Source organism: Zootoca vivipara, chromosome 4 (assembly GCF_965207765.1).
Source record: "Zootoca vivipara chromosome 4, rZooViv2.hap1.1, whole genome shotgun sequence".
In the NCBI taxonomy this organism is placed as follows: Eukaryota; Metazoa; Chordata; class Lepidosauria; order Squamata; family Lacertidae; genus Zootoca; species Zootoca vivipara.
Genome location: NC_142587.1, coordinates 78,851,470 through 78,873,255, shown reverse-complemented (window position 1 = coordinate 78,873,255; position 21,786 = coordinate 78,851,470). Strand labels below are relative to the sequence as shown.

The following is a 21,786-nucleotide window of genomic DNA, read 5'->3' as shown; positions in this document are numbered from 1 at the left end:
ATCATAGACATTTTGGCACTCCAGGCAGACCACAAAATGGTGTCACCCCCTGACCAAGAAAAAAGGGGAGAATGAGGATCTGCATCAGGAACAAAGGGAGAGAATAAAAATCTACATAAGGGACAAATGGGTGAGTGACGCTCTAACCTGAGAATGAGTGGGGATGGGGGATCAAATCAACCATATCCAGGGGTGAAACAAGGCTTTATTTCCCCCGGGTCAAAGTCCCAGTTTGGCAACTCCACACACACATTAGCGTACACACACGCAGAGGCTGGGACCTTAATGGCACCCCTCTAGAGGCTTTACTCAGGGCAAAAAAATGTGGCAAGCCCCACACCATAGTTGCAGCACAGTTGAAGTGGGAATCAAAAGGTATGCGGGGGGTGGGTAGGTGGGCTTGCTCTGAATCACACTGGGCAAGTGCAGACCCTAGCAGACCCCAGATGGCAGCCCCTACCATTTCCTCCAGCGCCTCCTATTTGCCAAGAGGCCGCTCTCGAAGTGGCACTGGCAGGGTGGCTAAAGTCAATGAGGCGTCAGATCTAGCCTCCAAGGAGTATGCAGCAGTGGTGGCATCAGCAGGTGATGCATTCCTTGGAGGACGGATCTGCTGCCCCAGTGTATCCTGCTACCCGAGGCAGTCACCTCACCTTGCCTCATGAGTGAGCTGGCTCCAATTACAGCTAAGGCAATATTTGAACCAATGTCTTTCTTGTTCATAGCTCAGTAGCCTTGCCACTGCACTGCACCAGCTTTCATATTCACATGTTCAAATTTTAATATTGATATTTCCAATTCAGTCTTCTGAGGTTGTTCTGACCTTGCATAACTGGTTGGAGGTACAAAGTCCCTTGATTTTTAATATGTGGTGCTTTGGGGCAGAAAGCAAGCAAGCATTTGTGTCAAGGGCAGTTATGTGGGAGATGATAGAATTCTGTGAATGTATAAAATCCACCATGACTTGTTCTGGTTTCACTATGAGTCACCTGGAAATATTGGGAAAATGCATTCATTGTGCATTGTGATACTTAACATTGTCAATCATGGCAATTAATTATCCATGTATGATAAATGGGTCATCCTGTTTGCCAATCAGAAGCATGTATTAGCTCACAGGGATGCCCTGTAGCTGGAAAGTATCCAAGAAAAAAAGAGCCGTGCAACAAATGGTGAATATTCAAAAACATTTGAGGATTTTTAAAAAATCCATGCCAACAGCACTAATTGATCATATTATTACCCTACACAACCTGGAAATTGTGTACTGTAGACACAGTGGACACAACATATGCATATTAGTTCACAGAATTTAGTTAAAAATGTGAATCACAAATCTCACTCTTACTTTGCTGTGCACGCAAACTTGCAACTTTTGTGCACATGTGCATGCTTAGGGATCTGATGGCCAAAATTAGAGAAACAAGCTATCACTTTGGGAAACCAGAAGTCATTAATCCCAATTTAGATTTCCACAGATATTTCCAGAAAGGGGAAGGAACGGTCAGAGCTGTTAATCTGACACTCCGATTCCCGCCCCCCGCCCTCGGCACTTGCTGTGTAGTAGTTTTGGACATTTCCAAAGAAGGATCCAATATATGATGTACACATTTACTGTGTGTTGGTGTTATAAATCTGTTTATGCATTCCATATGTCGCTGAACCTTAAAAGTGCTTAGGACATAGATGAGCTATTGAGAATAACTGGAGGACAGAGGGAGGATGGGGGAAGAAAGACGGCAAGGCTCTAAAGGATACATCATACTCTTAAGGAAGTAGATTGTGCCATGTTTGAAGATGCAAAGATAATCACTGTGCTGGGAACCGTCTTATATACAGGAGGAAGCCAAACAACAAGAGGAAAGCAGTGTATGCTCCTAATTTCGCACAGGAAGCTCCCAGCACCTCCTGCTTAAGTTAGATAAGAAAACTCCCATGGCCTATTCTGGACAAGGCCACTGCTATCACCCTTAGCTTCACACTGTCCTCTCCCTACTCCACAGTTTGCTCCCTTAATGAGATCTTACCTCTACTTGCTTGCAGCTTGCCAAGCACAATAGCATGATATATTTATAACCATGGAGAGGGAAGTTTTCCAAGCTAAGAGTTTACTACATGTCACCTTGTCAATTCAAAATAAAAAACAGCTTCTTGATTGAAATGAGTAGCTTTATTACCGCTAAGTGATAGATTCAAATTACTGAATGGGTTTGGATCACAGAGAAATGTATAACTGCTGCTCCAATCTAGTCTCATTATATACCTCTTACTTTATCAGAACAAAATTTCAAAAAAAGGAACAGTCTCAGTCTCTTCTTCTTCTTTGACGATCACTCATATCCAAGTAAGATTGTCTTCCATAAACACGGTTTTAACAATGGGTCCGTAAGTGACTGTGGGGGCCAGTTCTCGATCCGCACATCCTTCCACAGTGGGGACATCGGTCTATACAGTGCTATGGGGGTAATTCCTTCTTGGGTAATCTGGCTGCATGTGCACACAATCCAAGGTATGTGCTTTGTAGAAACTATACCTCAAGGACCACCTCTTCCACCTGGACCCTGAGATCATCCTCTGAGGCCCTTCTTTGTGCGTCTCCTCCATGAGAGGTCTGGAGGGTGGCAACACAATAACGAACCTTTCCTGCAGTGGCTCCCTGTTTGTGGAGGTTCAGCTGGGCCTTCATTATACACCTTTAGGCACCAGGCAAAAATCTTCCTCTTCTCCCAGGTCCTAAGCTAATTGAAATCCAATGCCTTTTAATACATTTTTTGTTCTTATTTTTATTGTGTTATTTTGTAGCAAATAGAAGGGTAAGAAATGGAGGTAGTGAGAGATTTTACTTTCTTGGGTTCCATGATCACTGCAGATGGTGACAGCAGTCACGAAATTAAAAGACGCCTGCTTCTTGGGAGAGATGCAATGAAAAACCTAGACAGCATCTTAAAAAGCAGAGACATCACCTTGCCGACAAAGTTCTGTATAGATAAGCTATGGTTTTCCCAGTAGTGATGTATGGAAGTGAGAGCTGGACCATAAAGAAGGCTGATTGCCGAAGAATTGATGCTTTTGAATTATGGTGCTGGAGGAGACTCTTGAGAGTCCCATGGACTACAAGAAGATCAAACCTATCCATTCTTAAGGAAATCAGCCCTGAGTGCTCACTGGAAGGACAGATCATGAAGCTGAGGCTCCAATACTTTGGCCACCTCATGAGAAGAGAAGACTCCCTGGAAAACACCCTGATGTTGGGAAAGATTGAGGGCACAAGGAGAAGGGGATGACAGAGGATGAGATTGTTGGACAGTGTTCTCGATGCCACCAACATGAGTCTGACCAAACTGCGGGAGGCAGTGGAAGACAGGAGTGCCTGGCGTGCTCTGGTCCATGGGGTCACGAAGAGTTGGACACGACTAAACAACAACAACAATTTTGTGGTTTTTATATTGTGATTTTATGTTGTGAGCCTCCCTAAGATATATGGGTATAGGGCGATATACAGATTTAATTAATTACCTTAATAATATCAGACTGTGGGAGGTCAGACAACCTAAAATATGAAAATAAATATAAGATGTTCCCCACAATGAAGGGCACTTGATAAGTTTAGAAAAAAGCACAGCTATATATCAAACATGGAAAGAAAGCTAGAAGAGTTCCTTTCCACAGTGTTTTAGTCTGCCCCACTTGCAGACCTATTGCTTTACTTTTTTCATAACTTTTAATTTCAATTCAATTTGAATCATTCTACAAAAATTACAAGGACATAGTTGGCACTCCTGCCAGTGAATGACCTTGGAATGGCCCAAGTTGTCAGTTCACATGTGCCATGTCAGAGGACCTATTTTGCCAGAACTCTACAGTGAGTATTTCTGAGAGCAGACTGCTTTGGAAAACCACTTTTCACCAAAGTATCAGTGCAATTTTTCAGAGTACTCCCTCTGAAATTACAGTTTATGTGAGCAGAACTGCATATTCACACATAGTAGCCACCTGCACCAGCTTTAATACATTGGGGCACTGGCAATCAAACCAAGTCACCTTGGCAGTGTTCCAGTAAATGCCTGCTCCTTCTTTAACCCTACGCAAGACACTACAACCTCTCAAGGCTCATTGTAGCTGTTATGCTCCTTTGCTTCCTGAATCAATGAGCTAATGTTTCTAAATGCAATGAGATTACATGTCCTACTGATTACTCAGCACCCTGATGTCTGGTGCTTCAATGGACTCCACCATGCAGCTGAATACAGTCTCCTGCAGTTTCCCAGAAACTGCTATGTCGTTTATACGCTTTTGTGCATGGATGATCATTATATATAACCAGCTAAACATGGGCGTACCCAGGATCAAAACTAGGGGGGGCAAGGGGAGGGGCCAAGACACGGAAGGGGAGGGGCCACAAAGTGGGCGGGAACGGCGAACTCACGCTCCGCCGGGCTGTGCCCTTCCCTAGAAGCAGGGCTGGTGGGCGGAGGCGGAGCCCAGCCCAGCGGAGCGCGAGTTCAGCGTTCCGCCCGCCGCACCGCGCTCTCTGGTTCCCCGCCGCGCTTGGCCTTGCCAGAGGGTGCGACGGGGAGCTGGAGGGAGGGCGCAGCGCGGCGGGCGGGAACGGCGAACTCGCGCTCCGCCGGGCTGTGCCCCTCCCTAGAAGCAGGGCTGGTGGGCGGAGGCGGAGCCCAGCCCAGCGGAGCGCGAGTTCAGCGTTTCCGCCCACCGCGCCGCGCTCCCTGGTTCCCCGCCGCGCTTGGCCTTGCCTGAGGGCGCGCCGGGGAGCTGGAGGGAGGGTGCGGCGCGGCGGGAATGGCGAACTCGCGCTCCGCCGGGCTGTGCTCCGCCTCTGCCCACCAGCCCTGCTTCTAGAGTAGGGCAGCTGCCCTAACTTGCCCCGTGGTGGGTACGCCCTTGCAGCTAAATGCTAAAGTTTAATTGGTGGAGGATGAATGAAGAATTCTTGTCCTTTCTTCAACCACACTCACCTATGATTGCATTTTTGCACCCTTCTGCAAATGAGCTCACAATGGCTTACATGGTTCCCCATCCCCCTTTTTACGCTCCCCTTTTTATGCTCACAACAACCCTGTGGGATAGTTTAAGCTGGAAGATGCTCACAGGCCCAAGTCATTCAGTGTCTGAGTGGGGATTTGAGCATGAGTCTTCCTAATCCTATGCCCTCTTACACTCTGACCAAACTGTGATGCACTTCAATATATATATATATATATATATATATATATATATATATATAATGTGTATAAAATGCATACAAAAATGTGTATTATTTTTTTTAAAAAAAGTTTAAAATGACATGCATTTTCATGTTGCTAAAAAACAAACAAACCAAACCCTAGAAGTTACAGAAATTGGATGCAATACATATAACACAGACAAAACTGATACGAACCAGAAATAGACGGATCTATTCATCCCTAAGTCAAACACATCAGAACATATATCAAAAGGAGAGAAGTTGAAAGGGGGGAGATTCTGGCAGTGGTCCCAGAAGCAAACTGCCTGCTGTCACATGACGAGGAACAGTCCACACCATTGGCCCATGAAGTAAATGATGTAATATCTGTGCAAATGGTGGTCACCCTTTTTATGTAGTAAAATGCTGTATTGGGTTACTTTAGCTGCCAAAACTTAACCAGTATTTGTATGCAGTACAGACCCTCAGTCTACTCTCTCCACAGCAAGCAACTCTTTATATGAAATGCTTACTATACAAAAATGGGTTTGATACTGAGCTTCCCCATGCAAATCCATAAGGATGGGCTCATTGGGTAAGACCTGCTTTGAGAGAATTCTGTCCCCCTGTTGCTTTGTCTCTAGTCTTGTAGTTAAGATATGTATTCATTTTGAATACAAGTTACATTTAACTATAGTGTTTGTTATGAACTAGTATATTACTACCCATGGAACTAAGCCTCTTAAGGTAACGGCCATACGAGTAATAGCATATTGTGGCAATAAATCCCATACACTAATTCCCATACACTAATCTTGCACTACATGACTATCTCCTTTGTGTGTTTCGAACATACTACCAATCAATTTAATTGAACAATTCCACTATCTTGTTTTCTAAGAGGACAATGGCTCTATTTCCTCTTACTATATGATCCGTAAATAATTTTTCTGATGCCCAACCTTCTTAACATTTTCTTTAACCTGTAAGAAACTAGAAAGTTGAAATACAAACACAAAAAAGAATGATATTAAAACATAAAATTGAAAACAAGAGGTTTAAAAAAGCAAGCAAACATTTTACAGTTGAAGTGCTAGTTTTCCTTATCAGGTGCAAAAGCTGCATCCCTTGGAAAAAAATGTACAAGTGCTATTCAATTATGTGCTAGGAGAGGCTAGTATCTTCTCCATTCATAGGGTTCAGCCAAAATAACAGCCAAAACAACTCACTTAGAACCCAAGGCAAAACTCTGACATGCTATTCATCCATGGCATTTCCATGGTTGTTGTTTTTTATTATTTTTTGAAAAGTCCAAAGAAGGGAGAAATTACTCTGCCTTGAAACTGCTTTAAATATGTGTCCCATTCAAGGAAAAATGAAGAGTGAATATTGTTTTTAATATTAAGCACACAAATAATTTCAAGGTCCAGGGAGGGAAACTTAATTCCCCCCCCCCCAATTAACACATCTGCTGTGAAAACACCAGTGACCATTTGATGCTGCCCCAAGTTCTGCTTTTCTACAGAAAGCTCCCATATTATTCAGAGAGATTTCTCTAAAAATAATAATGAAAGTTTGGGTCCTAATCAAGCTGCAAAACTGCTTACAATGTGATTTGTGGGCTCCCTCTGACACTGTTTCCAGTTTTAAAAGGTAATTTGAGCCACCCAGAGAACCATCTATTGCACAGAACTCCTGGAGCTATGGAGATAACAAAGTGTTTTAATGTACAATCTCCCAGAGAGTGGCAGCATGACATCAAGTCCTATCCATGTCATAGAGAATTACAGCATTTACATTGTGCATGACAGCAGGACCCCACACACTAATCCACTCCTTTAGGTCATAGGAATTACCCTTTAAAAACTGAAAAAAGACTCAGAAGCAGGACTGCAGATTTCAAAGTGGACACTGGATCTGATCTGGTCATTGCTCTAAGTGGTGCAGATCAGAACCAGAGTTCACTGGATTCCATTTCCATTTCCATCCCTATCCCTAACCTGTCCTTTGTGCAGAGATTCTAAGCAGACTATTAAAACAACTTCTCCACAGCATTTACGGTAGCTCTCTTTGCTACATTTTCCCCATCCAAATTGAATCAACCCATCAGTGACTCTAGGAAAAAAACAGCAACATAATTTATCCTTCTATGCCTTTATGTTTTATGCTTCATCATCATTTATTAGACTTGGGAAACGATGATGATTTAAAGGACATAGTGATAGAACTTGGTTAATAAAGACCTTGGTTCAATGGAGACACATAAAGAAGCCTTTGACAAAAGTTTCAAGCATATTAGTTGGAAATAATTGGCTGCTGTATTAACTGTGACAAGAACAAGCAATGCAAATTATCATCACTATGTACACAGAGAGGTCAGTGCTAGTTCCAGTTCTCCAGAGTTATTATTAACAAGATGCAAATTGCAATCTGTTTGGAAAGGGCCACGGTCTCCTTGCTTCCTGTTTCATAGAATGAAAGTTGCTGTTCATTAGAAGCTACCAAAAATCTGATTCAGAATAAAAGGCCAGGGCATATAATTACTTGCTTTATCTTACCATTTGTTTAGTCTGAATAAATGGAAGAATATATTAGTTGAACTGTTTTACCTTTTCCTATTTGTCTGAATGGAGAGGGCAGAAATCTCCTTTCTTTTCTTTCCACAAACTTTTTTATTTTTTGCATACCCTAAACTTTGTCCCATCTCTATAAAACACAAGTTTCTTTTTAAGCTATATGTCAACTGTAGGACTTGGTTCGACCTTACATGATGCTTCTTTCACTGCACAATAAAGAAGTTTAAATCTGAATTACATGAATACCTAACTAAAAGACTCCTTTACACTACAAAAGTGGCATAAAGACCCTCTCACCTTGATCTACAGTGCATTCACTTGGAAGTACGGTAAATCTCATTTATTTCAAAATAACTTATTGCCTTGGGGTCCATGGCAGATGGGGCAGGAATGGCAGGATCCTTCAGGGGAAAATGAGGACCGTGGAATTGGAAGTGGGGAGAGTTCAGGCAGTGATGAGAAGGAGGGTTCTACCCTGCTGTTGAAAGATGTATCATGAGGAAAGAGAAGCTGGTGGAGTCAGTCCCAACCCACAGCTAGAGCAGCAGTGTGCCGCGAGACGCTGGCTGGTGTGCCGCGACGTGCGGCGACGAGAAGGGCGATTTGCATTGTCACGTGCCTGGCGGCCACCAATAGACAACACTGACCCGCCGGAAAGCAATATTTCTCCTCCTCTTTCCCAAAGCTCAGTGCAAACACAACACTGACCCGCCGGAAAGCAATATTTGGCAAGTGTTTCTTACAGTCATAATTATAATATAGGGCAGCACAGAGTTAAATTTTTTAACTTTTTTAATGGTGGTGTGCCTCGTGATTTTTTTCACGGAACAAGTGTGCCGTGGCCCAAAAAAGCTTGAGAAACACTGAGCTAGAGAACTGCCTCCAGAGAGTGAGCGCCACAAAGTAGCTGAAGAGGCAGTTGAAAGATCAGCAGAGCCGGCTGAGGTGGAGAATCAGAGGCTGGACTCCATTACCAAAGATGTGCAGTTATCTGCATGAACAGACCCTGTATCCTCTTCCCCACCCCCCAGAATCACCAACCTGCAAACTCAAGTCTTCTGTCTTATGATGGAAACCACACAGATGATCTTATAACTGCCTATGGATTTTTGAACTGTGTATCTTGTATTGTGAACTGATGTTGAGACCCTGCGCTGACTTCTTAAAGAAAGCTTTTTGGTTTTCTTGAGCCGAGAGTTTGAGTACTGTGTCCAAGAGTAGGAGCCAAGACACTTATGTCCTAGTAGCCTTGTGGGCAAATTGCACTTTTGCAAATTGCAAATTTGACTTTCAGCAAAAGTCACTGAAAGTCACTGATGTGGTGTACCATCATCCCAGACAACACTTTTCATTGTCCTTTACTATTGACCATGTAGGCTAGGATGGATGAGAGTTGAAATGTAGCAGCCAGAAGGCACCATGTAGAATATCCCTGTTATTCATGTTGGTAGAGCCATTGACTACATATAATAAAATCACAGAATTGTAGTTGGAAGGGACCCTGAGGATCACATAGTTCAACACCCTGCAGGGCTGGAATCTCAACTAAAGCATCTATGATAGATGGCCACCCAAACTCTACTTAAAAACCTCAAATGAATGAGAGCACACCACCTTCTGAGGGAGTCTGTTCCACTGTCAAACAACCCTTATTGTCAAAGTTTTTCTTGACGTTTAGTTGGAATCTCCTTTCTGGTCTTCCAGTGGAACACCCGTCCATCAGACATCAAACAGATAAACAACTATTTGACTTTTAGAAGACATCTGAAGGCAGCCTTGTATAGGGAAGTTTTTAATATTTGATGCTTCATTGTGTTTTTATATTTTGCTGCAAGCCAACCAGAGTGGCTGGGGCAACTCAGTCAGATAAGCAGCATAAAGATAATAAAATTATTATTATTTTTTATTATTATTCCTTTGGTTTGGGTCCACAGCAGGAGAAAACAAGCTTGTTCCATCTTCCATGTGACAGCCCTTAATATATGTGAAGATGGCTATATATCTCTGCTCGGTCTCCTCTTATCTAGGCTAAACATACCCAATCCCTCAACTTTCCTCATACAGCTTGTGACTAGGGAAAGGATGCCAAAGGTGTGTCCAGTGAGTGTGCTGGATTTTCAGGCACCAATAGGACCAGACTATTACCATTATTTCATATAAACATCTACATTCTTAGTGCACCAGATTTTCATATGCTCTTACCTTGAACTAAACCAAGATTTGGAACAATCACTCTACAGGGTTGGCATGGTGAAAGCAGAAACACACACACACACACACACACACACACACACACACTCTAATGATCTTCCATGTTTGCAGACACCCACAATTAAATTTGGGCAGGTCAATACATTTCTAAACACACACAATTAGCACTTGTTCTTGTAATTTTGCATGCTTCATTACTATTCTAAACTACATTGCCTCTCAACAACTACCCAAGCACATACTAATGATTCTGCCATTCAGTCTTTTCTTTAATGCCACTTTAAAATAAGTAGTAAAGATTTGTAATTAGACTGGCAGACTATGTTCATATTGAAGGTGATAGGAATTTGACCATTTAGTCCTAGCAAAGTAGAAATGCTGCTAAAACTTCAGCTCTATCTACATTTCTAATACTTTGCTAAATCAAATCCAAATGAAATCAATGACGCTCCACAAGTACATTTTCCAAAGCCTTTCCCAAAGATTTTTAGGAGCATTGGGGGGGGGGGGAAGGTCCTACTTGAACTAATTGGGAATTTTCCCCTAAGGCTCCTAGCTACACTGAAGAAGGGGTTATTATTTTGATTGCGCTGTGGAGGGAAGAGATAAGCCTGTCCACGCCATGTACTTCCTTCCTGATAACAGTTATCCTCCCTGTTCAAGTAGTCAAGTAAAGGGGGGGGGAGGCAAATGTGTGGCTGCATGCTATGCATTTAGTGAACATTTAGTTTGGCCCACTGTGGGAAAGTAGATGGAGGGATTGAAAGTTCTTTACTGATTTTGAACCTAGTTGGTATCTACATATATAAGATTTGAACTGATTTCGTATCTGTTTTGTTCCTGTTTAAATTTGGTTGTTTGTTTGTGTGTAGTTTTTCAAATTGTTTTTATAAAAGCAAAGGTTTTCACTGTTTTTATTTCTGCAATTGTTCTCTATATGATTTTATTGTATTGTAAACTGCTTCAGGATGCCTCACAGGAAGCAATTAATAAATTAAATAAATAACTCTTACAGAAAATTGATGTTGTGGATGACGAGTGGTCCCACATGACTGATATAACATCTGCACAGGATTCTCCTAATAGATTGATGCTTGCTTGAAGATATCACCAATCAATCTGGTGATAATATTGTAACTGCAAATCAACTTAATGAACACTTTGCATAGCTACTAAATTCTTCATTAGGAAGTTATAACAGATAGAAAAAAGTTGTTCTAGCATGAATCCCCCTACTAATCTATTTGCTTTTTGTAGGACATGCTTCCCAACAAGAACACTCAAAAATTGAGTTGATGCAAAACATTTTTTCTAAATCTTATGCGAGATAAACAAGTCAATGTTCAGATCAGTGGTAATCTCACATAGGCTGATATTATTAGTTTTACTGAGAATTCTAGTCCAGCTGGGCTCTGGCTAATGTCATTCAGGGCAAGAGAGTGACTTGGGGAAACAGAAAGCTCTTTCAAATACTTCTGCACAAGTGAAGACCACACCTTTATTATCTCAGGACAAACATGTGAGAAAAGTTCATCTGTTGTGAAAACATGAAACTACAGCAAGTGCCTTTGAGAACATGTCCTTCTGACCACAAAAAAAAAACTACAAGAAAATGTCACGGACGGGATAATAAGGACAGGCAAAAAGGAGGAAATGTTTCATCCTTTTGAACTTCATCCCACACCAAGGCTTTCAGCCTCAATGGATTTATCTCTGAGAACAGCTACCCCCTGAGATGAGCGCCACAACCCCAGAGTCGGTCACGAATGGACCTAATGGTCAGGGGTCCCTTTACCTTTACAATTCAAAGGATCATATGGGTTTGGCTGCTTCCCTGCCCTGCTCAACACCAATTTGCCCCTGGCAGTATGGTAAATGGTCTAGGGATGATTAGAGCTGTAGTTCAACATCTGGTTGGCCACAGGTTAGCCACCCGTGCTCTAAATGGAGGTGGTAAGCCATATTTAGTCCTCTGCCTCTCCAGAGAGTACAGAGTGGAAATGTGTTGGTTCCTTCACATCCCAGGAGTGTGTACACTTATGCATCATCAAAAAGAAGGAATTTGCATACAAAGTACTATAATCCAAATAAAAATACAATGCTTCCAATCATAGTGGAAAAGGCTGGAACCCATGTGCTTGCTCAGTCTGCTGACCAAGTCCTAACTGCTGATAGGCAACTTCAAGAACCCATACTTTAAACCAGACTTTGACTGGACAGCCCTTCAAATAGAGGACACCTTCAAACAGAGGACTGTCCTCTGTAAAGTATGAGACATTGCCACCCTCCAGTACAACAACAGCTTTACACAGGGCTGCTCAAGGGATAAATCTAACCTATCTATCATCAAGCCAACAGAGTACTAGGTTGTTGGAGCCAGCTTCCTCCAGCAGGCCTCCAAGCTACCCAGTGCAGTTGGGCTATATACCAGGGACTTCTCATCTCCCCCTTCTCTTCTGTCAGGGAACATCCTACACATGCATACCATAAATGCCAATGTCATTAATTCAAAGTATGATTTGTAGCTTTATAAACACAAATTGCATAACACGAGTTACAAATATTAAAGGAGACTTCAGACAACAACACAGAAGGCTAATGGCAGGGTATTACAAAAAAGAAACTGAAATGATCTACCTTGCTGAGGAATTTGTCTGTTGACAAGGTTGCCAGGTCCACTTTATTGTAGGTTGAGGATTACCATAAACTATGCAAGTTAGGATTTGCTTACTTCCCAGTTGATAAAGATTAGGGCCAGGAATTGATGACACTTTTTCATAGATCTGAGGTTTCACTGTAAAATAAAACCAGCAATACAAAGAAAATCAAATTGTTGAAACAACATGCACCTTATTATCTTTAAAGGTAAACAAGAAAGGCCTCCAGCTCTTAGGACAGGCATCCCCAAACTGCCGAAGTTTGGGGATGCCTGTCTAAGGAGCTAATGCCATTGCCAGGCTGAAGTTATTTCAACTAAGAATACAATCCTTATTATTGAGTTATTGGGTTGTCTTTGTTTTTGTTTTATTATGTATTGTCTGTCTTTTTTATTGTTATTTTATGTTGTGAACCGCCCTGAGATCTACAGGTATAGGGCAGTATGCAAATTTAATAAATAATAAAATAATAATAAATAAAGTCATTAATATAAATTGTGTTGTCAACTTACCATTTATTCTCAGAGTGACTGTCAAGTTTTTATGCAAGTTCCATTGCTGAGTGCTCAGCAATATAGTGTACTTTCCTGCATCTTCTTCAGCAACATGTTTTATGATTAGTGAATAACCTTTAATTATATACCGGGCACACATTTCAGCAGCAGGTAACCCATCCTTCAACCTATTAAAAGACAACCAGAATTCATAATTCTGCAACTATTTATGTATATTCCATAGGAAGTGTCAGTCAAATATAATCTGTGCTCAAGAAGCAAATTGGGTCCCAAAGCTTATAAATGTTTTAAAACAGTAACGTGAGGGGGTTAATTACACCTTACAAGGAAAAGGTGGCTGTTGATGATTAACATTCTTCCCACACACCTCCTTAGCAACATTAGGAAAAATATATGTGCAATGCAAAGTTGTTGCATGCTGTATTTCTCCAGTCTCTAGAGGACGGTTAATAAATTAAGAGCAGTGGCAGGGAAACAATCAAGGGAGGTAACAGGAATTCCTGTTGGTATCTTCTTCTTTTCAGGGCTCCAAAGCTAAGGTTTGCAATGAACACCAAAGCTGAATACATAATCAACCAACCAACCCTGCTTTAGTAACATAGTGCTTTCAGAGCATTTGAAATATCTGCATTGATCTCAAAGGTGTTTTTTAACACACACACCCCAAAAAACCTGTTGGTTTAATTCTCTGGTGCAACAGGATATCAAGATATGGCCCCAGAAAGGCTGTAAACATCCCTTCAAAAAATCCAATCCTCAGAATGGTTTCACACATTACTACCACTGGGTGCAGAGGAAACACAGATCTGAGAAAGGCTATTGTCTATGTGTCCCGCTGTAGGCTTCACAGAAGCACCTGGCTAGCAACTGTTGGAAATTAGATACTTCTAGATGGGTGCTTATTGTGGAAATGGTGCTCTGCATACTAGGTTTTTGCAGAGTCCACAGAATATCATTGGCATCAATGTGCCAGTCTGCATTTTTCTACCCATTTAATCCAGATTTACTCTTTCTGGGGGAAATCTTGTAAGACAAAAAGAAAATGTGTTGTCAACTACTCATTTGCAATATCTTAGTGATCTGTCTGTATTCTTATTTATCAAGACTTTCCTTAAATTCTTGCAGTTTGAGTGGGTTCATTGTGTTTCCTTGTAGTGTGACTCATAAGAGGGTATGACTAGGTATGCTTGATGAATTTGTTATTTGTGAATTCTAACAAAAACTGAACTGATCCACAGCTCCAGACTAACATGCAGATTGGAATGTAGTTTTCTTTCAGATTTTGCACTTCTCCAAATTTTGTATTGTAGTTCTTGTCTCAAAAACATGCCAAAATGCATACAAAATGTGTATTTTGGGCTAAAATACATTTAGAAATGCATTGTTTTTAAAGAAATATGTTTAAAACTGGAAGAAAATACATTCTTAAAAAAATGATGAATCTTTGTGTTGTTTTTTAAATAGAATAATGCAGAAATTGAATGAACTTGTAAATGGACACCTTATAAACTGACATGGCCCAGACATAGACTGATTCATCCTAGAGATAACCCATAGCATGCAAATAAATACACATTATTTTATCACATTTTTCCCTAGTAGGGAGCTGAGGCCATTAATTGCTCTCAAACTGTGAAAGAAGTTCATCTATACGCTTTGCATGTTCCAGAGAACACAACAAAACACACAGTGTAGATGAAATGCAAGTGTTAAAATATATGTGCAGCTATGCTAAAAAAAAAACCCCTCCAAAAATAAGTACAGTATTGTGAACTAGCACTCTACATGCATGTAAGGAATTGTCCTATTCAGCCTTGTAACACAGCATTTAACAGTAATGAATTCAACCACAGCCGCTGACATTTACAATTATTTAAACAAAAACAAAGACGAAAATAAGATCAAAATTGATAACATTGTTTTCTATTAAAATTATACCAAAGCACTCCTTGAAAGACTTCTTAAGATAGTGTGCAGAAGTTTAGAAAGAATGGGTCACCAAAAGGCCAAACTAAATGTGACATTAAATGTGTTGCCATCTGCCTGTCCCTTGCCCCCTCCACAATGAAATATCAGCCATTGTGGGGAGTGGGTTCCTGTGTGGGATTGTGACAACTTTTATTATGGAGACAAATGGCCTTGCAATTAAAATGCTAATGGCAGGTGAATACCTTCAAGGTTGCTTTTCAGGCTAAGATAGGTGAATCCAACACGTGTATGCCAGAGATTCATTTGAATTCAAGCTTGAACCTTAAACATTGCACGTGTTTGACTCATGCGCGACCGCATATACATGCAGCACCAGGAAATAATTAAATAAATTGGTTTAAATTGCAAAAAGGGCAAAAATGACCCCCAAAGAGTGGGGAAACTGCAAAAAAGGCGCAAAAAGAGTAGGAAAATAGCCAGCAAGCCCAGGAACCTTTGCAACTGCAATCCCATGAGCCTTTGCACCAAACTTTGAGGTCTGTGGATGGTTGGAGTTTGCTGTTTCCACATCATCCTCCAGCAATGAGGAAGACCGAGAGCCACCACTGCCGCCATTCATGCCAGTCTGGTAAATACAGTAACTGCAGTAACTTCCTGCCTTTGCCCCAAGACAAATATGCACTGAGGTTGCCATATTTTAAAAAGCTTAAATATGCTGAGCTTTTTTTTGGCCAAAGTTGTTGACATTCAGCAATTTCTATCCAGACATTGTTTCCGATGGCCGGCTGTGTCCAGGAAGTGGTTGCAACCCTAAGTGAAATAAACATGGCTACTTTGTAAGCTACTTTGAAAACATGCATATTAACAGTAACAAATAATTTATTCCAAGTCCATTTCAGGGCACGTTTATTCATCTTTTAAGGAGTGCCTGGTGTGCTATGGTCCATGGGGTCACAAAGAGTCGGACACGACTAAACGACTACACAACAACAAGCAATGTATAATCCTGAGCAAGCATGTTATACTTCCAAAGAAGTAGCTTCTTTCTCTATGCAGAAAAAGTGTAATCCTACCATATAACCTCTGGTGTAGGAAACGCTTTCACTTTCATAGAAAGTCGATAGGACTTCTTGCCAGATATAACGTCCAGTACATTTTTTCTTCTATATTTCAAACTGATGAATGGTTTATCTTAAAAAAATAAATCAAATAAAATATGTGTTTAAGATAGTGGTTCTGGACAAGTAAAAGTATAACTGAAGCCACTTGAATACATAGATAACACAAACTGGGACAGCAACCCTGGTCTTTTACACAAAAGTCATCCATCACTAAGGATTCTATTCATCACCCTGGAATATGAATATCATACATTCTGCACACACATAATGTTTCTTACCATAAATATGAACAGTTGTTTTAACTGATCTCACAGATAGGCCACTTGTCACATTGCAGGTATACTCTCCTTTATCAACATCACGGACTTTATCAACAACAATAATACTGTAGAATAGATTGGGTTCATCGTTCCTTGGTATAATGCTTTTAGTTATGGTCCCTCTGTTGCTTGCCTAGACAGGAGAAAAAGGTTTACATGGAAAAAAGCTATTAACACACAACTTCAACCTCACAGGGTTGTTGTGAGGATAACATGGTGAAAGAGAGAGTCATCTATGCCACCTTGTGCTGCTTGGAGTAAAGGTGGGATATAAATATGATAAATAAATATAAAATAAAATAAACTGCCATTTGTGGTTTATTCAAGTAATGCAAATTTAACACTTTACAAGGCCCCATGGTGTTGTGTATTTCACAATTTAAAACAGAGACTGTTTCGCTGCAGTTCAGAAGACCATGCAAATACCGTATTTTTCTGTGTATAAGACTAGAGTTTTTTCCTTTAAAATAATGTAAAAAATTAGGGAGCGTCTTATACACGGATTCATCTCTCCCCCCATTTTCTTTAATCTGAGTCCCCCAAAATAGGGGGAGTCTTATACATGGGGGTGTCTTATAGATGGAAAAATACGGTACTTCATATAGAAAATTAATTTCTGAAAGGTGCCCACATATCTATAAAAGAGAAAAATACTATATAGTATTTGTTATTGATGTCTAGCTATTAATTACACTAGCTATTAATTAACCTCATCTGATACACTAGCAACCACTTCCAAAATTTGTACATTTTAATAGCTGCTTCTCTCCGGGAATAACAGGAAACTGCAATGCTCACAAACAGCACAAAGAAGATGATGGACTCATAATCTGAGCATGGTGGTAAAGGATATACCAAAGAGTAGCAGTCACGGTGAGAGTTATTGGGAGACAGCAGCCAGTATATTGGGTTTGACTGTGGCTGTTCAGATCTTTGTGCAGCCATGAAGCTCAATAGTAAGGCTTGGCTATTCTCTCTCAATCTAAAAGGAGAGGATGGATAGAGAAATATAAAATGAGATTGTGATATTCTTGAAACATATGAATTGGCACCACACACAGAAGAACACATTCTTGTACTGTGGGCATCAGGTGCTTTTGGCATTAGAGGCAGAAACTACATATAGCTCCCTCCCTTCTGACTTCCATCTAATTAACTGGCAATCTTTTCTTATGCTAAATCAATATTGTGGTAGGGGTGGTCCCATTGGAAGTTAACTATAAACTACTACCTTCCTCTAGCATAGGGGTAGTCAATGTGGTATCCTCCAGATGTTGCTGGACTCACAATTCCCATCAACCCTAGCCAGCATCACCAATGGTTAGGGGTGATAGTTGTGCTCCAACAATATCTGTAGATTCAGTGGCTACTACAATAGCTATCATGACTTTAATATTCTTGCACAGAAATCAGATGGGTGAGCAGTTCCCACGTGTTGTTCACCAATGGCAAAGTTTAGCAAGGTTTACTTTGGATTCCTGACAAATACTTTTAAGTGGCAGCTGTTTGTGTGGATGCTCCTGAAATGATGAGGTGTTTAAGCTCACAACTGCTGTTTAAAAATAATTGTTCACATAAAAAGTGACATCTTGGACATATGAATTGTAATATTTTCTCTAAGGTTGAGTTGAAAAGCTGTCTGTTACTTTAAGAAAGATGGCAAAAATGATTTTTTCTTTAAAAAGAATGCTCTTCGCTGGTAATAAGTACCAACATCATGAAATCTAATAAGTTCCATTCATTTATTCATCGGTTGTTATGAAATCAACACAAATGCATTGTGTAAAGCTTGCTTGGTCACTCAAGCAGGAAACTGTAAAAAAAAAATCATTCAAGGCACTAAGATCACCCTAGTGCTATTTTTCTAGAAAAAGAGGTGCCAGAACTCCCCATGCACACCTCCTTCATTCTCTTAGAATAGCAATAGCACCCACACAAGAGCTGATGGAACTGAGTCCAGTGAGTTCCAGCTGAAAAAACCCCTGAACACCCCAATGGAATGTAAAATATGGGAAGTTCCTCTTTTTGTGGAATTCTATTTTTAGAAAAGAGCAAGAGTACCCACCTCACCAGGATAACTCCATGTGATCTGCACTCTTGTGTTCCAGGCGGTAGTGATTGTACAGTTGAGGACAAGCTTGTCTCCTTTTAATAACTTGACTGGTCTTGAGGCATTTAACTGGACACTACGGATTTCATTGTCTACACAATACATAAAGAAAGAAAAGTGAATCCGATAATTAATCAATTAAATAACTGAAACTACTGACTGGGAAAACCAAAAGATACTTACTCATCCTGAATGTCAGGTATTTTGTGCTGTATTCATGGCCATTAATACTTGTTTCACAGCTGAGAAGGCCTATGAATTTATATGTTGCATTTGGTATTATAAAGCCCTTTGTACTATCCCAGATTATTGTCTTTCCATCAGGAATGATGTTAACTCCTGGCATCTAAAAATGAAATGAACTCATTACTTCTTTTATTGTTAGGTGCTCCCCCCCCCCGAAACTAATGAATGGTTAATTTATAAAAGGAATTTTAAAAGTTCATGAACATAACTAAATACCTATATGAATATATTACTCAGAGGGCTTCCAATAGCACTTTTCTCTCATAACATGAAAAAGGTGTAGAATTTAACTATATCATATTTTTCCCCAAAATTTCATTATTCATAATTTTGTAATAGCAAAAGGGATTGCTCATGCTTTATTGCTATGCCATTGATTTCCTGTTGACCAATATGGTTCTATCAGAGGATGTTCTTCATCACATACCAGAACATTATTTTTGCCTCTAAATTGGAGTTGGGAGATTTTCTAATGCTGAGAGCAGGCCATTCCAGACAAGAAATAAACCTCGTAGCATGGGAATTTGCAAACACACACACACACACACACACACACAGAGAGAGAGAGAGAGAGAGAGAGAGAGAGAGAGAGAGAGAGAGAGAGAGAGAGTTTTGATATGAAAACATTTAAAGAAGGAAATACAGCCTATGATAAAATATGGTGGCATGTATATTTGTCAGGCATGTCTGTGACATCACAGCATGACTTCGAAGTCACAAATGAGCACGCGTGGCTTAGTATGCCCTTATGTTCCAAATTCCAGTGGCTTCTCTATGTAGAGCTAACTACAGAGGTCAGCAAGGCAGACACCTGCAAATGGCCTCAGAGACCAGCAATATCCACCACCTGCTCAACTGTCTGTAAACTGGGAGAAGCCAACACTGTGCCCTCAAGATATTGTGGACTACAACTCCCATCATCCTTAATGGTTGGTCAGCTGGGGCTGATGAAAGCTGTAGGCTGTAACACCTAGAGGGCAACACATTGGCTATCCCTGTTGTAAACTATCATCTCATGGCTTTGACTGAGCCAGAAATGAAAGCATCATAGAGTTGGAAGGCACCCCGAGGATCATCTAGTCCAACTCCCTGCAAATCAGGACTCTCAATGCATGGTTCCCTATCTAATCTGAAACCATACCGGACCCTGCTTGGCTTTGCAAATGTGCTAGCAGTTTTATTGCTGCACCACTGAGCATGCTCATGCAAGAACTTAACTTATCCAGGCATGGCAGAGCTCAAGACTGTACCTAAGCACAGGAGACCAAAATGAGGAAGCAAAAAGACACCATCAATTGTGCAGGAAGAATATGTTTTGTTCCACAAAACAAGTGAGGTGCTCGAGTGGGAGGGCATTGAGGTTGAGTGCCTTCTAGCTGCCCCTCTGCCCAAGTGAGCACCTGCTGTGTGCATACCAGCTATGTATTGAGTCATGCCACTCACATGAGGAAGCAAGACGGCAGCAGGAAAGGCTGTATGGCAGGCAGCAAACCACCTCTTGTGTAGTTTGTGCTGTAGAACCAAGGCAGCAGCAGAGGCTGCACACCAAGGCACCCACGGAGGTGAATCACTTCTGAATCTCCAGGGCTCACACCAAAAGAAATTTTATGCTCATAATGTTAATGAGGGGGGAAACTATGGTATTATTTTCAGCAACAGGAGAAGAAAGTGAGTTCAATATGCTTATGTCCAGAGTGCAAGGGGCAAGGAGGCTAAAGATCTTGTTTACACTCCTACCTCCCCTTTCACTGTAAATTTAAGAAATCTCTCATCATGTATGGAAACTAATGATTGCTGCTATACACAGTACAAGGGAACCTGTGACCCCCTTTTTAAAATCTAAAATCCATATACTATTGAAGTATAACAAAGATTTAAACAGATACCTTACAGGTCATCTATTTAGAAGGCACTGAGGTAATGGAACCTGTCTTTACACTGGCTCCCTTGACTATTGCTGTTTTAAAAGGCAGTAAAACATTATTTATTTTATTTGTTTTATTTTATTTATTTCATAAAATTTATACACCACTTGACCGTTAAAAAACCCTCAAAGTGCTTCACAAAAAGAATAAAACCATAACATTATCAGTAAAAACCATAAAAGAAACTATTTACTGTAAGTCATTCAAAACATAAAACCAACAATAAACTAACAACAGATTAAAGCATATAACCCCCATTCTACATGTCTGGGTAGACTTGTCTAAACTAGGATGTTCATGTCAATAGCCAGGGAGTTCCAGAATATAGGTGCTACCACACTAAAAAAACACCAATTATTTCAGGAGTGGAGGAGCAATTGGGCTATAATGAAGGGCAGTATACAAATTTAATAATTATAATAGTGCAGCATCCAGCACTTAATCTGGTTGGACAGCACCAGTTGTGGGTCAACTATGCTCTATGGTATGAAAAGAGGAGGATCTTAGCACCCATTGCTAAGGTAAAAATATATACACATAGGGATGCTGGGATTGGTCACTGAGCTTGGAGCTTTTGATTTAGACACTTCTGAATCAAAACCTAGAAATCTGCACTAACTGTGACAGTGGAGACTGCTAAGTATACTATTGCTACTTTCAAAAATTCAGTGATCATGGATCACAAAGCTCAGAGCTGCAAAGCAAATCACCTCCCCAGACAGAAAAAAAAGTTTTAATAGAATGAACAACAATCACAGCTAACACTAAAGTGACACAGTGGAATATACTTCCTTATCTTTACAGCATCTCTGCTAAGAAGCCATAATAACAATTTAAATGATGGGAGGAGTGTGTCCTGTACATACAAATAGTTTCTGCCACTTTACAGCCTGCTGACTGACTTTCTAAAGTGTCTTGAATTCTAGAGAGCCTATTGTGGTTACTACTGCCAGATATAAACATTTCCCTTTTGATCCTTCAACTGATTCAT

The 21,786-nt window shown here is 40.6% G+C and overlaps 1 protein-coding gene across 2 annotated transcripts in view; it reads right to left on the bottom strand.

Annotated features, from left to right (window-relative positions):
- The window catches only part of FLT1 (fms related receptor tyrosine kinase 1), a 110,448-nt gene that overhangs the window by 67,777 nt on the left and 20,885 nt on the right, over positions 1–21,786 (bottom strand). For both annotated transcript variants that reach the window (XM_035114270.3, XM_088668251.1), the window contains 6 exons: positions 18,808–18,970; positions 18,580–18,716; positions 16,473–16,647; positions 16,147–16,264; positions 13,142–13,311; positions 12,610–12,766 (listed from right to left, as the gene is read on the bottom strand). In XM_035114270.3, the coding sequence (XP_034970161.2) occupies positions 12,610–12,766; positions 13,142–13,311; positions 16,147–16,264; positions 16,473–16,647; positions 18,580–18,716; positions 18,808–18,970 (920 nt within the window). The remainder of the gene's footprint in view (positions 1–12,609; positions 12,767–13,141; positions 13,312–16,146; positions 16,265–16,472; positions 16,648–18,579; positions 18,717–18,807; positions 18,971–21,786) is intronic.